Here is a 16,455-nt window from a genome sequence, read left to right on the forward strand (position 1 = left end):
TAATAGAGAACAAACAATGTATTTACCTTGATATCATCATATATAAATATAGCAGTTCATGACAAATTTCAAAACTCCGCCATCTCTCTCCCCACATCCACCACTGCTGGCGGCTCACCTCCAACTGCGCAACGCTACGCGCTGTTCACAGCCAGCTGCCTAACACTACAATGGCGAGTATTACAACAATGCAAAGCAGACACAGACTGCCCACAGCACAGCCAGTGATTGTCATACAGAGGTGGCGTTACCAATAAAAAACCTAAACAGCCTACTTACATAGAGAAAACATAAACAGCCTACTTACATAGAGAAAACATAAACAGCCTACTTACATAGAGAAAACATAAACAGCCTACTTACATAGAGAAAACATAAACAGCCTACTTACATAGCCCCCATGCTCCCCACAAAAATTTTTACAAATGGTGTTGGGCACTGGCCAATACAGATTTGACAAAAATTTTTCACAATTACAGTAACAAAGATATAAAATGCACACACTTATTGATATTATGCTGGTCAAAAGATCAAAATTTCTCACAGTCCATAAAGACAGTCCACATTGTTCATCACAGTAAAAATGCAGAGTTTTTCTCAAAGTCCAAGCAGTAAAAGAAAATGCACATAGAAGTAGTGGATTTCCATGCAGTCTTGAAGAAGTAGTGTCCTTCCATCAGAAAGACAGTGCTGACTCTTGACATGCTGACAGGTAATGGGCCACAACATAGCAAACCCACAGCAGAGTCATTCGACGTTTTGAAGAACATTGGTAGGTCATCACAGAGCAGACCCACTGTAGTCCTGGTAGAGATTACGGTATTGGTGGGCCACCAGAGGTGCAGACCCACTGCAGTCCTTGTAGAAATAATGGTATTGATGGATCATCAAAGATGTAGACCCACTGTAGTCCTTGTAGAGATAATGGTATTGGTGGGCCACCAGAGGTGCAGACCCACTGTAGTCCTTGTAGAGATGGCCAGCAGCCATCTGTTGCGATTGTGCAGGTGCACATTCACCATTGAAGAGTCTTGCGGAGAATATAGCAAGTCCATAAACCACCACTTGTGCACTCACAAAGTTTTTGGAATTGTCCTTAGATCCAGCAATGCTGTTATCCAGTCCCTTGCTGAATCATTAACACACGTGCAAACACTATCAGTCCCTGCTTCTCACATATTGCCCATGTACTATGACCAACAGAAACGTGTGCAGTGAAATGTTACTTAATTTGAAGAACTGGTAACAATTACAATTTTACAACATGAGAATACAATAACAAAGGTACACAATACATCATTAAAAACATAACAATATAGATAACATTTGTAGTAATAGGGGCTTTACAAAAGAATAGAAATAGACATATATGTCAGTGTTACAGGAATTATGACATGAGTACATACATAGAAGATCAGAATAATTATTGAAACATCAACTTCACACATGAGCATTTAAACAGAATGAATAATGTCTAACATCTTTACAAAGTAAATAACATATTATTAATGCCAATTATATTCGAGGATAACAGTATTCCTCATCATAGTGAATGTAGCTTAATATTAAAAGAGAAAAAAATTCTATGAAACTACACAGAGACAGGAAGAAAACAAATACACAAGGGTACACAAACACGTACTTGGATAACACCAATAGGAAAGGACAGGGTTCGTTTTCAGTGTAACATTTGGTACTGCAGTCCAACCCAAAACTTCATATATCTTTCCTCTTATTTCATCCTTTGTTTCCACCAAAAAAAATTCTAACTAAGCATGCTTTCTGTGTTTATATGTTCACACATCTCTTACCTCATTTTTATTTTCCATTATCTTACCTCATCATTTATTTCCAAGAAAATCCTACCTAAAATACTTTTTTTTTTTTTTTTTTTTGGCCAAACCATTTTCTTATAGCGTCTAAATGCATTTCTTCCAATTCATCATAGTTAGTTTCTTATATAGTCTACCCCTCTTAAGCTAACTTAAATCTACTGAGCTCAGATGCTAAACTAAGGGACGAGGCAATGCAGCAGCACATAAAACAATTAATATAAACAGCAATAAAAAAATGGAAAATCGCAAAGCAAGCTACAGTAAATCTAAATTACCAAACAATTCAACATTACAACTAATATGAGGCAATGCGCAGCAAACAAAAAAGTAAATCTGGCTTAGCAGAGTAACACAAATTAAAGTTCAGTAGCACTATGCCTGGCAAACAGCAGCTTATATCTAAACATGACATAGCTCAAGCAAAAAAAATAGTACACTAAAGATAACAATGCAGATAAGGGAAATGTATAATCACATCTTAATGTCTAAGTAATTAAAGTGGTGCACCACAACAACTGATTGTAAAAAGAAATATTACCATGTACTTGAAAAGAAAATTATGTGTTACTGTTACTAGATCCTTCTTATTGTTCTTTCCTTTCCAAGTGCTCCTTTTTTAAAGAATGTGGATCATAAAATAATTATTTAATAGATCTGTTGACAGAAAGTGTTCACATTAGCAAATGCATTTTATTTTATAAAAGCAATGCTGCAACACAGCTGGAAAACAGGTGTCAAATGAAATAAGCAACTATGAAAAGCAAAGCATAAAAATATCATTCAGTAGTCATGTGGCATTTCATAAGTTGGTAGCTCTCAACTCTCGTAGAAAGACGCTTGTCGTAATCAGGTGTGCAGATGTACGAATATTTCCCATCAATTCATAAGCATTTCAGTAATTAGCACAAAGTGCGAGTAATCATATGTTTTCAAGTAACGAGGGTGTCGCATTAGCGATGAAAGGCACACCCTAATGGCTTGTTCTCCAGGTGTTTGACACGTCCCACGTCCCCTTTTTTTTTCTACCTGTGCCGCTGAAAAGGGCTCGCAATAATGGCTTTTTCTCCAGGCGTCTGACACAGCTGGGTGCCCGCGACGCATTACGTGCAGGTGGTCACTTAACTTTCGTACGGAAATATTTACGACAGCAGTTTCTGCTACCTTTGCAGTCACATTTAAAAATATTTCACAGGTCAAGAATTAGCGTTGCAAATCTGTAGAAACAAAATCCTATAAATATAAGTGTCCAAAAAAAAATATTCGTCAGCATTGTGATACAGTCACACATTTCATAACTCTTAAAGTACGTTTCTTGGTTTCCAACATCCTTTTCATAAATCAGAGTCCCTAAACACTACTCATTATTCCTTACCTCATTATACATATACATATTCGTCGACACTTCTTCAATATTTCATCGTGAGAAATACGTAGCATAATAAACATTCCTCAACAACATAATACACATCGTCGTCGTAATAATAACATCGTAACACTTCAGTCAAATTTCAAAATCGTCGTAACTTCCTCCAATAATTTCTAAGCCTAAAATAATTCTCTGCTCATGTCAAAAGTGTCAGCTGCCTCAAACGTACTTTAAAAATCATGATCTCATACCAAATACATCATTCAAAGCTCTCATAGTATCACAATGATTCCGAAAAAATATGAACAGTTTACAAAGTACAGACAAAATACAGTTTCATAAGTGTGAAGTTATCCAACGGTGTAATTACGTAAACATGTGTCACTGACGTAGTAAAAAACATGTTTATCTCTCAGTTAAATGATCAGATAGCTGTGTAATTTGTGTGTTAGAGAAATATGGTACCAATGTGTAAAGTTGTATAAGCAAATACCATATTAGCTAGGGCTCCTTGTGCTTGCCAAACACATGGTACACAAAGTAAGCGTGTACCCCCCTGAGGATTAATGTAATTATACCCTCAGGTGTTACAGATTACACCAATGGAATGAAATATATCACGGAAAACTTTCTTTGTAATTCAAAAATCTTTAAAAATAAATGTTTTAAGTATAAAATTGATCACTGAAATGCGTGTCCTGTAGCGCTAAATGTGCATCTTGTTGTAAGATAATCTCTGTGGAAGTGTCGTAGTTATTTTCCTCCGAAAGCTAAGTTCTGCAGAAGCCAATGTACTTACCTCATGATAAACAAAAGTGAAATGCTTTGCGTAGAGATATCTTAGTTATGACGCTTATTGCCATGATGAAGAAGGTACTGTGCTGTAACGTATTGTTGTGCTACGGAAAAGGCAGTCTCCTTGTAGCTATACCACAAAAGTTACTACTAAAACATGTTTTACTTTCCAGAATAATTCAGAAAAACCGTGCAGATATAAAACAGAAACACTACAAAAGCAACATTGTAAATTGTCACTCATTAGAAGCGTCGTGATAAAACCGTGTAGTTGTCACTTAAAGTAACCACTGTGTCGTCTGGTATCTCACAGAAAGTACATTAAACCCAGAATGTATTTTCAAGTAAACCAAAATGTTGCATTAAAATCTCATTAGCAGTACCAGATATAATGTTATTTTTCTCGGAGCCAGCCGGCGCACGTGTATGCCTACGGTGCGAGTCATTGTCTGTCTCTTTGTTGGCGCGCGTTGTTATTGGGATTAGGAGACCTAACTTCTACAAATTCGCCTTGCCGAGAGGGCCCAGCTCTGTTAGAATCCCGCCAGTTCTGATGAAATTGACGTCTGTCGTTATGATTATATCGTCTGTCGTCATGTCGGTAGATTCCGTAGTTCCTTCCTTGTCGGTCACGTGGTGGAGAATTTCTTCCTGAATCGTAACTGCGCGCTGAACTGTTGCGTCTGAAAGTATTCTGTCTCCCTTGATAATAATTGTTTCGGTTCCCATATTGTCTCTTTCTCTGATTGTCCCTGTGATAGTCATTACTACGGAAATGCGATCTTTCTCTGTAACTATTATTACTCTGCCAGTGGTTGTCATATGGGTGGTGTCTGTTTTGGTCACGATTTGCGTTGTAAGAATAGGCTTGTCGTGTCCAGTTATTGCTTCTGTCGTCACGGAATTGTGAAGGATGTGACCTGTAGTGATTGTTTTCCTGTTTTCGCATCCCGCAACTGTCTGTGTCAATTTCTAATTCCTGTAAGAGTCCTTGAAAAGCTTCAATGTCATCTTTGCAACGTCCTGCCAAAATAATATGTCGTAAATGTTCAGGCAATTTGAGTAAGCAAATTCGGATGAGTTCTGAGGGGCTGTATGGGTTTGAAAGATACTGATTCTTATGCAACATGTCTTCAAAATATTTCATAAGACTGGAAAATTCAGATTGTTCGAAACGTTTCATCATTATGATGCTATGTTTTACTCGGTCTTGTGTGGCTTGAGACCAATATGCTGAGAGGAAGGCATGGTAAAACTCTCCTTCACTGTGGCAATCGTGAATTACCGATCGCATTCTTACCGCTGGTTCATTCTCCAAGTAGCCACACATAAATTCTAATCTGTGTTCTAACGACCAGTTGGGAGGAAAACAATGAGAGAATTGATGGAGCCATGCTTGTGGATGAATGTCGTTGCCAGAATTCTTAAATGTTTTGAATTTACGTGTAGTAATGAACAGCTTATAGTCAAAATCATCATGTCGGCGAGTCGCATATCGGTCATTGTTAGGTCGTGTCGGCCGTTCCATATCAAAATTCGGTGCACATTGCCAATTTCTTTCATAACTTCCGAAGTGCCCTGTGTTGTTATTTTGTGTCTGTTCCGTATTTCTATGTCCCTCTTCCCGTATTGGGGCGCGAGTGTCCTCTGAAACACGTAATTCTTGTACTACCTGTGTCAGCTGATCTTGTACTTCCCGGATTTCTCTTTTGTACTGTGTATTGATTTGATTTTGATTCTGTTTGAATTTTCTAATTTGTTCATACTCTTCTGTGTCAGTGAAGGCTACAGGTGTTGTGTTATTCAGATCATCATCTTCCTTTGTAGATAAATTAGTGAACTGATCTGAAAGTTCAGCTACTTTATCCGATAGTGACATTATTTCCTCTGTATGTTTTTTTGAACCAAGTTTCAGAGTATCTACTGTGTCCTTTAAGTTTTCCTGAGTTTTTGCAAGTTGCGTAACCGAATCGGTAGATGCAACTGAGTCAATTTTAGCTTGCAAGGTGTCGTGATTTTCATGAACAATGGTTTGCAGTTCTTTTATGGCTGCTTCGTGATTCTGCAATACATTTTCATGCCGCGAAAAAATAGGTTGAAAATGCTCACAAATTTGTGTTTTTACGTCATTGCAGACTTTTTGACATTTCGATTCAATGTTATGTAACTCAGTAGTTAAATCTTCACGTGTTTTTTCAAGTGTGGTGTCTAACTTTTGAAGCTTTTGCTGTGTTTGTCTCTGATTTTGTCCATTGTGTCTAACTTTTGAAGATTTTGTCCCATTTGTTTCTGATTTTGTTCAAGTGTTGTGTCTAACTTTTGTAGCTTTTGTCCCATTTGTTGCATTAACTGTAATAACAATGCACTGGTGTCTGAAACATGTTCCTCAGTGCTTTTCGGCAGTGAATTTGCACCGGCAACATTCACATTTTGACAAGCGGAAAACGTGTCTTGACTCATTTGGGAAAACGGTGAGGACGCAAAACCTGAATCTACAGTATTTGCAAAATTGTGTCCTGTCATTTCGGATTCCTGAGGCGAGCTATTGCCGACCGATCGATCGATAATGCTTCCCTCTTCACTAATTGTTTCACTGCCTACACCATTGTTTGCCGCCCGCTCCATTTCCCTATGCACAATTACCAAATTACTACTTTGAACATCAGTTAATTCATTACTCGGTGGCGCTAACACACTGCTTTCGTCTTCACTGTCATTTCTCAGTTTACTTTGGAGCCTAGTATTACGTTTTTCACACGCCATTATTGTCACAGTATTTCACACGACAACACAGAAAAACACAATTTGAAGATCAAAAATAAGAGAACACATTAACATAGCACTGAAAATAATATCTAGTTAATTGCAGCTGCGAAATACTTGGTGCAAATCTACATGCATACCACAACTGTTTTACTGTACAACAATGAAAGTCTGCAACTACAAAGGAGATTTTCTCTACAATTACGCGCTAGCAATAAACAAAATCTACACTAATTACACAAACTACAACAAAAAAATCAGAAGATTCCAGTGAGGTATCCTGGCAGGGTCGCCATATGAAACGTCCCCTTAGAACAATTATACAAGACTGTGCTTAAACTGACACACAATATTTTGTTAGCGCAACGCAATCTGACTTTCAAAATTCCCTACTAAAGAATGGCCCTGACTAACATTAAACTATACCTTTCACAAATCACTTACCTCACAAAAATCTTCGCTGCTCAAGCTACTGCAATACAGCGAGCGCCACTACTGCCAGCTAAATAAAAGATTCAAACTATGGAAGGCACTAACTACTGATAGGGATAGTTAGCAAATGAAAGATATTAATAGAGAACAAACAATGTATTTACCTTGATATCATCATATATAAATATAGCAGTTCATGACAAATTTCAAAACTCCGCCATCTCTCTCCCCACATCCACCACTGCTGGCGGCTCACCTCCAACTGCGCAACGCTACGCGCTGTTCACAGCCAGCTGCCTAACACTACAATGGCGAGTATTACAACAATGCAAAGCAGACACAGACTGCCCACAGCACAGCCAGTGATTGTCATACAGAGGTGGCGTTACCAATAAAAAACCTAAACAGCCTACTTACATAGAGAAAACATAAACAGCCTACTTACATAGAGAAAACATAAACAGCCTACTTACATAGAGAAAACATAAACAGCCTACTTACATAGAGAAAACATAAACAGCCTACTTACATATCCTCTTCGATAATTTTCTAAAAAGGTTTCATAAACCTCACTAGTCCTTTTGCTTCACCCCTCTTCCTTCCCATTCAATCATTCTGCCAGGAGAAGGACCCACTGGCTCCGAAAGATTGCAAATTTAAATATCCCTGTATGTGTGTTCTATTTTCATTGTTATGTTATTTGTTTTAGTATGTCATTGTTTTTAAAGTGATGTTGCGTGTTTGTAATTAATATTTTTGCTTAGGTCATACGCCAGACATTCTAGGAACTCCGACACTATATAAATTGATCTTTTGAGTTCCTTGTGGTCTGATGATACCCTAGTTGCACCACTGTTTCCAGTGCTGGAGGATTACCTGCCCCCAGGGGTACTTTTCAGTTTGGTGTTTACCATCATGTCTAAACTGAAATTATTTGGAAAAAATGCTTTAATCTGCTTTGTAGGATGTACATACCTGTGTGAATTGCACATTGTGAGGGAAAAAACTACTTTCATATTCAGCCACTTCGGTAACAAAAAACATTTCCGATTTGCTGAAGTTTATCAAACTATCAGACTGCTGGACTTAAATGTCTCTTCCACTTCCTCCAGCATGACCATCGTTTTCAACATTAGGCTGGATTACGTTAAGGTTTCTACCATCTGACCCAATCCTGGAAGACTTACATAAGGTAAATATTGACACTACATATTTACAGAAGAATGGAAAACTGATAGAAGCTGACATCAGTGAAGGTCACATTGGGTTCTGGAGAAATTAAGAAAAGCAAGGCAATACTGACCCTTACCTTAGTGATAGGTTAAAGAAAGGCAAACTTATGTTTATAGCAAGAACACATTTACAGTGTGTGACGTTCACCTGCTTTACTTCATCTTGATTGTCCTCTGTGTCGACATACTGTGTTGCTATACTGTCGGAAAAATGGGGGTGGAAGTTCAACACTGATTACTTTAAATGATGTAGCTGACAAGTGCACTTTTGTTTTTCACAGTTCTTTACTTTCACTGTTGACTGTTATATGGCCAGTGCACTATTGTTTAACTTTCGATAATCCTCATCAATAGGTTCCAGGCAGACATCCACATACTGCTACAATAGTTTACTATTGAACATCTACAAGCAATAACTGCCTAACCACCCATTTCACAGTCTTTAAAATAAATTGAACAAACATTGTCATTGTTTTAACAGACGGCCTAATTGTGTTACACTTATTTCACAGTTAAGTTGGTGCATTATGGTTGTTCTAACCAACACTGGTTTCTTTTCTAAAACTCAGCCTTGGACTGACTGTCTCGAGACCAGAAATCGGGCCCTCATATACTCTCATAGTAATAGGCACTGAAACTACACATTGTTTGATGTTTGATTTACAGAAATTGCATTTAAAACTTAACTCCTTCAGTTAACTGCACACATCGACAAAATTACATATTTTTGACAGTTTATTCGGCTACAAGAGCTAGGCCGAATTATTTGTTTAAATGGTTAAATTAACAGATATCATTACACAAACAATACTTTTGACAAAACTGTTAATTACTTAGGAATTAATTAAGGGCTGGCTTTGCTAACATGTTTTCGAACAGAGCCAAAGAGATCCTTTAAGAATATTATTAGTTGTTCCTCCAAATGTTTATAATTAGTACAGAATTTATATTTGTTTATTCATCAACAATAGAATTTAAGTTACGAAAATTTCTGATTTCACCATATAACAAAAGTATTAACTAGGAATAGTCAAAATTAGATGTGGTGCTGTATTCTTTAAAACTTAGGGCCAACTTTTCCCTTTTACAAAAATGCAGATTTTATTCACGTATGTTAATGGTAATTAGTCGGATGTGAAAAAAATGAACTTTAAGGAGGCAGACGTCAAAACAAGAGGGGAAGTAAAAGTATCTCGGCTTGCTTGGCCACAAGTGTTGAAAACTTTGAGATTTGCCCATGACATTGTTATTGAGAGACATAAAAGGACCTGGAAGAGCAGTTGAACGGTATTGATAAGTGTCTTGAAAAGAGGTTGTAAAATGAGAATCAACAAAAGTAGAACAATGGTAATGAAATGTAGTCAAATCAAATCAGGGGATACTAAGGAATTAGATTAGAAAAAGAGACACTAAAAGTTGCAGATCAGTGTTGCTTTTTGGCACCAAAATAAATGATTGCTAAAACTGAGCTGGTATAGAATGCAGACTAGCTACAACAAGGAAAGCATTTTCGAAAGAGGAATTTCTTAATTTCAGATATAAATTTAAATGTTTGGAAGTCTTTTCTGAAGGCATTTCCCCGCAGTGTAGCCTTGTACGGAAGTGAAATACGAATAATAAGCAAATCAAACAAGAAGACAATAGAAGCTTTTGAAATGTAGTGTTATAGAAGTAGCTGAATATTAGATCGCTTCACCAATCAGGAGAAACTGAATCAAATTGGGCACTAAATTTGTGGTACAACTTGGCTACAGGGAGGGATTGGTTGATAGCACACATCTTGAGCCATCAGAGAATTGTCAGTTTGGTATTGTAGAGGAAGACAAAAGTATGAGTACACTAAGCAGGTTTAAATGGATGTAAGTTACAGTAGTTATTCAGAGATGAAGGGCCTTGCACAGGATAGATTAATGAGAGCTGCATCAAACCAGTTTTGGAGCTGAAGACCACAACATCTGATTTTATATTTGTTTAATATGTTCAATAGTAAGCTAAAATGTACAAACAGTTGAAAATGAAATTTTGATCATACCTAGTGAACTCAAAGGTAATATCAATGATTTTTTTCCCCTTTACAGTGGCTCCATGAACCAGTTTATCAATGTATATGGAATGGATGGAAATGCTCTTAACACAATCAAATATCATGAAGGCTTTATGGGTCCACGTATTGGTGCTGTTAGCTGCCTTGCATTTCACCCATATAGAGTTTGTTTGGCTGCTGGCTGTGTGGACACTTCAATTAGTGTGTATTCCATTGATCCAAAGAGATGACTTGCTTCAAATTTTCAGACTGCACATGTTTTCTCCTGTACTGTGATGGTACTAAATGTGAAACTCCAAAATATGTACAAGTATAATGGCGCTGTCACATTCTATTTGTTTTTATTATAGTTCATAGATTTTCAGGCCAGTTGATTTGAGAACTATGTAACATACTGAACGAGATCATACATGATAGTCAAATGTAGAAAATGATGCTCCAAGTAATTTTACCATGTACAGTAAAAAGTGTGCAAATATTTCTCAGGAATGATAAAAATTAATGATGATTGCTTGTGCAGGTATTCTAGCAGGAAAACGGGTATACACAGTAGGTAATCTTGAAGTTCCATTCCGTGAAACCACACAAAATGTTTTTTTCTAGTTATACTGAACACATTTTTGACTGTTAAAGCATTTCATTAGTCAGATGCTTTATAGAGCATAAGAAATGTGTAGTTTTATTATAGAACTGTACTTACACAAGCCATAAACCCCTACTAACCCCTGCCCCCCCCCCTCCCCTACATCGACACACACAAGCAGACACACCGTATAAAAAGCTGTAGAGTGGTTACAGAAAATACATCAACTGTTCCATCTCATGCTTTTATTGGATTATAGCATAATGCTTTGTATGAAATGCAGATGTGATGTGCAATATTATTTGTTACAACAGCAGACAAATTATGCAAAATAGATGATAAAGTACTTAATATTGCAGCAAGGAGCTTTGTGCTAACAGCAGTAGAAACCATGGACAAAAAAGTAACTATACAAACTAGTCTTAGAGCATATTACAATCATTCATATGTTTCAGCACTGAATTCAGCCATTAAATGTACAAATTTTCTTGATGGAAGTTTTACCAGTTGCAGATGTATTAAATAATCAAAGATGACATTTACTACATGTACATTTATTTGTGTATAAATTACGTTATTCAGATTCAGAAAGTGATAATTCCTAAATGTAATTTTCCTCTTCTGATGATGTTATTACTAACACAATTAACTTTCCCATTGTTGTTTCCCCTCAGAAATTGTTGTTGTGTAGTGCTTAATTGTCAAGTACTGCTGAATGACTGTATGTTCACAGTAACAGACAAAGTCCAAAGCACCAGACTTACTTGTAATAATGCAACATAATTTATGTAGACCATGTGCACTATTGTATAGCCACTTGTTAAACAATGCACAAATCAATCCTATTTTCACTGTATCATATAATTTTAGTTACCATAGATAACTACAGGAAAAGCTACTTGCAATTGCCTGATACATTAACGTAGAAAGTGAATTATGACTTACATAACACCCTAAAATTTTTCTACACTGAATGTTTCAATTGTTATTGTTGGCTTTTTAAAATAATTTTATTCCTAGTTTTGTAACACAGTCCAGTGTGCGATGTGACAACTGGAGTTGACCTGTAGTAATATGAAAGTACACAGTCTCCATAGTGTATTTTTGATTATTCTGTTATTTTCTTTTAAGTCAAGATAGAAATATAAAATCTACATTCATGGAAAAAAGTTCAAATATCATAATTATGTGTAAAAAGTAGAATTGGAAGATTGGGTGTTGTACCTGCATAAGATAATCCCTCTCTTTTTTTATAATTTTTTCTTTTTTTTAAGAACTTGTGAGTAAGCCATATTATCATCATGTTTTTTGACACAGAAATTTATTCACTGTTGACAATCCCCCCCTCCCCACTTAAGTGTAATAATGGTGAAAAGTTCAGAAGGAACTAGAAAAATATATTGCTCATTACTACTTAGTCTTCCTTGTGTACTGTTACTGATGTGTAAGTACTCTGCAGAATTATTTGCCACGGCCATCTTAAACAAACCATTCTCACTTGTGAAATTTAAATTCATTTATCTGAATTCTGTCACTTCTAATAACAATGCTGCTTCCAAACTTAATATGTGAATTTCCTGCATTGCGCAAGTAATGAACAAATCATTTTTGAAGTAAATTTATTCTCATTCATGTACCCACAAAAGTTTGCCCCATAAAAGCTGCATTTTTTTCTTTGTAAAAGAAAACCATACTTTAGAAACAGAATCCCTTCATTTCACCTTCTCTATTTTCAAAAATATCTATCTTTAGACATCCTTGTTCCAATTACAGAAAAATAGTTTCCATCACAACATTTTTTTAAATTTTTTTTATTTATGTTGCATATAATACAGAAGATGGAATCAACACACTATCTCGGTATTTGCTGTGCTACGCGATTACTACTTGCTTTCTGAAAACTAAGTTCGCAACTGTTTACAAATTATTTTAGGTTTCTTTCACTTTACAGTGAAACTATCAAGAGTCCACAGGGCCAGAGTCATAGTTCCTAGATTTTAATTCTAGGTCATTTATTTGCCTTATGCAGGTACAAGGTACTGGTGTGTGTCACCTCAGATTCCATAATCAATATATTTGTAACTTGTTAAGATAATTTTTCTGTCATCACTGTTTTTGAAATTTTAAAACAAGTTTATTATGTGCAAACAAGTGTTTACCTTCAATCATGATCCTGTGATAATTACAGTTAGAACTGTGATACTTAGTACTACTTCAGATAAGGACACAATTTTCATTTGCAGTAAACAAACAAAATCTTTTGCCTGCAAGTATGATAAGCAATTTAAGATATTTTTTGTTTGTGTAATGTAGAAATGTGGATACAAGTTTGAAGTTGTTAAGAAAATACATTAAATGGCTGATGAAACATCAGGAATCTGTGATAAAAACCCATGTTACTAATACAAAGTACTTATTTTTCTTAGACTAATTTAAAACATTTCTCTTTGGATATAACAATGTATCTTATCTGCCTTAGCTCATGGATCATTTTCTTCTTTTTTCAAAATATATTTTATTCAGATATTATCTCAATGACAGTTACATTTACAATGTGTCAAATGTAATATGTAATGTAAATACACAAATGACAAAATTATAAGGTTTTGCACTTCATACAAAAAAAATTTATTTTTTTATTAATGTCTACTTCCATTCCTCGTCAACCTTCAGGTGTGCTGATGCGTCACCATGTAAAATAATTGATGTTTGTCCCTAAGGACAGCCATTGCAACATGGCCAAAATGCCTGTTATTTTTGTATTTTACTTGATGACAATTACAGCTCTTTATTCTATTATTTCCATTTTATAGCGCAATCGGGCCATGTTGGCGAAACTGAATGTAAGCCATACTGTTTGCACCTGTTTTGTTATACCTGTAAATTATTTTATACTTTCGATGTATACTCTTCTGTTATTTCTGTGTCATTCTAGCAAGAGACAAATCTTATTGGAAACATCTCTTACTGTGTATATATCACATTTTATATTTTCTTCTTTAAGTTGCATTGAAACATCTACCAGACTCTGGCAATATCTACAAAAGCTTTAGTAGTTCTTGCACATAAAAACAGACTATCAATTGGTGACAAAGAAATTTTTACATTACAAAGGCAGTGAGCTGTTCCACTGAAAAACACATCGCAAGCATTCTTCTGTGAGAGATATTTGCAGATAACAAAGACCTTTCATTAATCGAATACTTTCACTTATGACAAAATATCATTTTGTGAAAAGCCAGATTGTTTGCATGGCACTGCAACTTATACGGACAAACTGCTGTAATTCTGTCCATTTATGTAAACCAGTAATAGTAATATGAAGGCAAAACCTTAGATTTTTATCATCTGATTATAATTTCAGGCTAAACTGTTTATGTAAGTGAACAATTTCTCCTGCTTACCATTAATCAACTCCAGATCACAATGTGTAACTATAGTGTCAAATTGCTCAAAGTAAAGCCACAGCAAACAAATTGTACAAAAAGTTCATACTCTTATTATTTTCATTATTAGCCCTTATTGAATGGTAATATTGTAAATTGTATCCTTTAAACTCCAGTAGTGGTTGTGTGTCAAATGACCAACTCTGTGCCTATTAGTGACATCACAGGCTGCTTAAATATTGTCTTAGGGAAGAATCTTTTCTACACTTTCAGCCTTCATCATAAATTTTGCATCACACCCCCCCCCCCTACACACACACACACACACACACACACACACACACCAGTCCAACACTGACATGCATGCATAAAAGTGCTTTCAACATAAAACGTTGAAATTCATAAGAAGTCCATTAATCACTTTTTATATTTTTGGATTCATCTTTCCTCAGCAAACTGTACATCCATTGAATCAACATGAGATTGTCGACAAGTTTTTGATATTATAAAACAATCTCCCTGACGTATTAGAATAAGTAGATCTACAGCATGATTTGTAATAAAACTATCATACAACTATTTCCTTAGTAGAAATCCGACTGACAACGGAGTCTAAAATATTAGATGAATAGCATTCACTGTCGTTGATTTTGTACGTTTTCTTGACAAGCATTACATCCGTAAATTTGCTTAGTTGGTCTATAGGGCATTCATCGCCTTGAATTTTTTCCAACACTTCCTCCGCTTTCTTTTCACCGCATTTCTCCAAAACACAAACAAGAATACGATCTTCTTTATCATCTATCCCAAATTTTATTAGCGACTGGGAAATCTGCTTAGTTGGCGATAAGTTATACAAAATTTCGGTATATATGTTCCTCGTACTCATTTTTCCGCGCCCCATTGATATCACTGCCTTGTTTCCGGCAACCACCACTTGAAACGGATTTACAATTAAACTTGGTTTTACGATACAACACTCCAAACCACCACTAATCACCAGCTTTCTGAGTTCCGGCGTATTTCGCACATTCTCCACGAGGAAAAGTACAATGCTGTAACCACTATCTTGATCCAGTTCTTCCCGAAACATTTTAGCCTTTTTAGTTAATTCAAACGGTACTTTAAAATAAAATCTGCCTTGTTTCTTGCCGTTTACGCAACAGTTCAACAAACTAAGTTTTTGTTTATAAACTCCACTCCCAAAGATTTCCTGTATTCCACAGATGCACCTTATCGTACCGAATTTATTATTCAAAGTTTCAGACAATATCATTGCGACTAAATTAGTATAACAAGAATCCTGGGAGACGTTTTAAATTATTATAAGGTAAGTGAACAAAAACATACACACAAATGGCTTCTTTAGACAGAATTTTTATGAACTGAAATTTCCGCGCGGAATGTTGTCAGTCCGCTAGAGAGTATTCTGTGAGATAACAAATGAACCAACGTAGCTTGTGGCCTTGCCATTTGCCAAACGCAAACAGATGCCTTTCGGTAACGAGGAGGTCGGCTAATTGCTTGTCTTTCGTTTTTTATCCAGAAAAGATTGAGAACCCAAGTTGAACTGTAATAGCTAAACTAAATTTATTGTACACCGAGGGAGTAGCAATGAAACGTGTTTGGATACTTCTCATTTCTTTTGAGTGTTGCGACGTTAGCGTATACATTAATAAATTTTGTCTACTCCAAATCAGTACACAGTTTAACCAGAAACGTACGCACTTTCCTAAGATAAAATGGATTTGTAGCTATTTTTCATTTTAATACAGTTACGAATATTGGTTTTTGTTTCTGTAATGTCTTTACAACGCCGACGTTACAATTCCCGAAACTTTACTGAGATTTTTAATGCAGTGCACCAAGTAAACTGCATAGTTTCATTGTACAGAAAACTGGTGCGTATGTATGTGTAAATCTGAAAGCTACCAGCCGGCCGAGCGGTTCTAGGCGCTTCAGTCTGGAACCGCGCGACCGCTACGGTCGCAGATTCGAATCCTGCCTCGGGCATGGATG

The 16,455-nt window shown here is 36.0% G+C and overlaps 2 protein-coding genes across 3 annotated transcripts in view; one reads left to right on the forward strand and one right to left on the reverse strand.

Moving 5' to 3' along the window:
• The window catches only part of LOC126458470 (regulatory-associated protein of mTOR), a 336,732-nt gene extending 322,551 nt beyond the window's left edge, over positions 1–14,181 (forward strand). For both annotated transcript variants that reach the window (XM_050095547.1, XM_050095548.1), the window contains one exon: positions 10,502–14,181. In XM_050095547.1, coding sequence (XP_049951504.1) covers positions 10,502–10,697 — 196 coding nt within the window. In that variant the 3' untranslated portion in view covers positions 10,698–14,181. The remainder of the gene's footprint in view (positions 1–10,501) is intronic.
• Positions 14,182–14,333: 152 nt separating this feature from the next.
• LOC126458471 (EKC/KEOPS complex subunit TPRKB-like) lies at positions 14,334–15,630 on the reverse strand. Its single transcript, XM_050095550.1, has one exon. It carries the CDS (start codon positions 15,527–15,529, stop codon positions 15,005–15,007), a length of 525 nt encoding a protein of 174 aa, XP_049951507.1. The 5' UTR covers positions 15,530–15,630; the 3' UTR covers positions 14,334–15,004.
• Between the last annotated feature and the right edge of the window lie 825 nt (positions 15,631–16,455).

Source organism: Schistocerca serialis, chromosome 2 (assembly GCF_023864345.2).
Source record: "Schistocerca serialis cubense isolate TAMUIC-IGC-003099 chromosome 2, iqSchSeri2.2, whole genome shotgun sequence".
NCBI lineage: Eukaryota > Metazoa > Arthropoda > Insecta > Orthoptera > Acrididae > Schistocerca > Schistocerca serialis.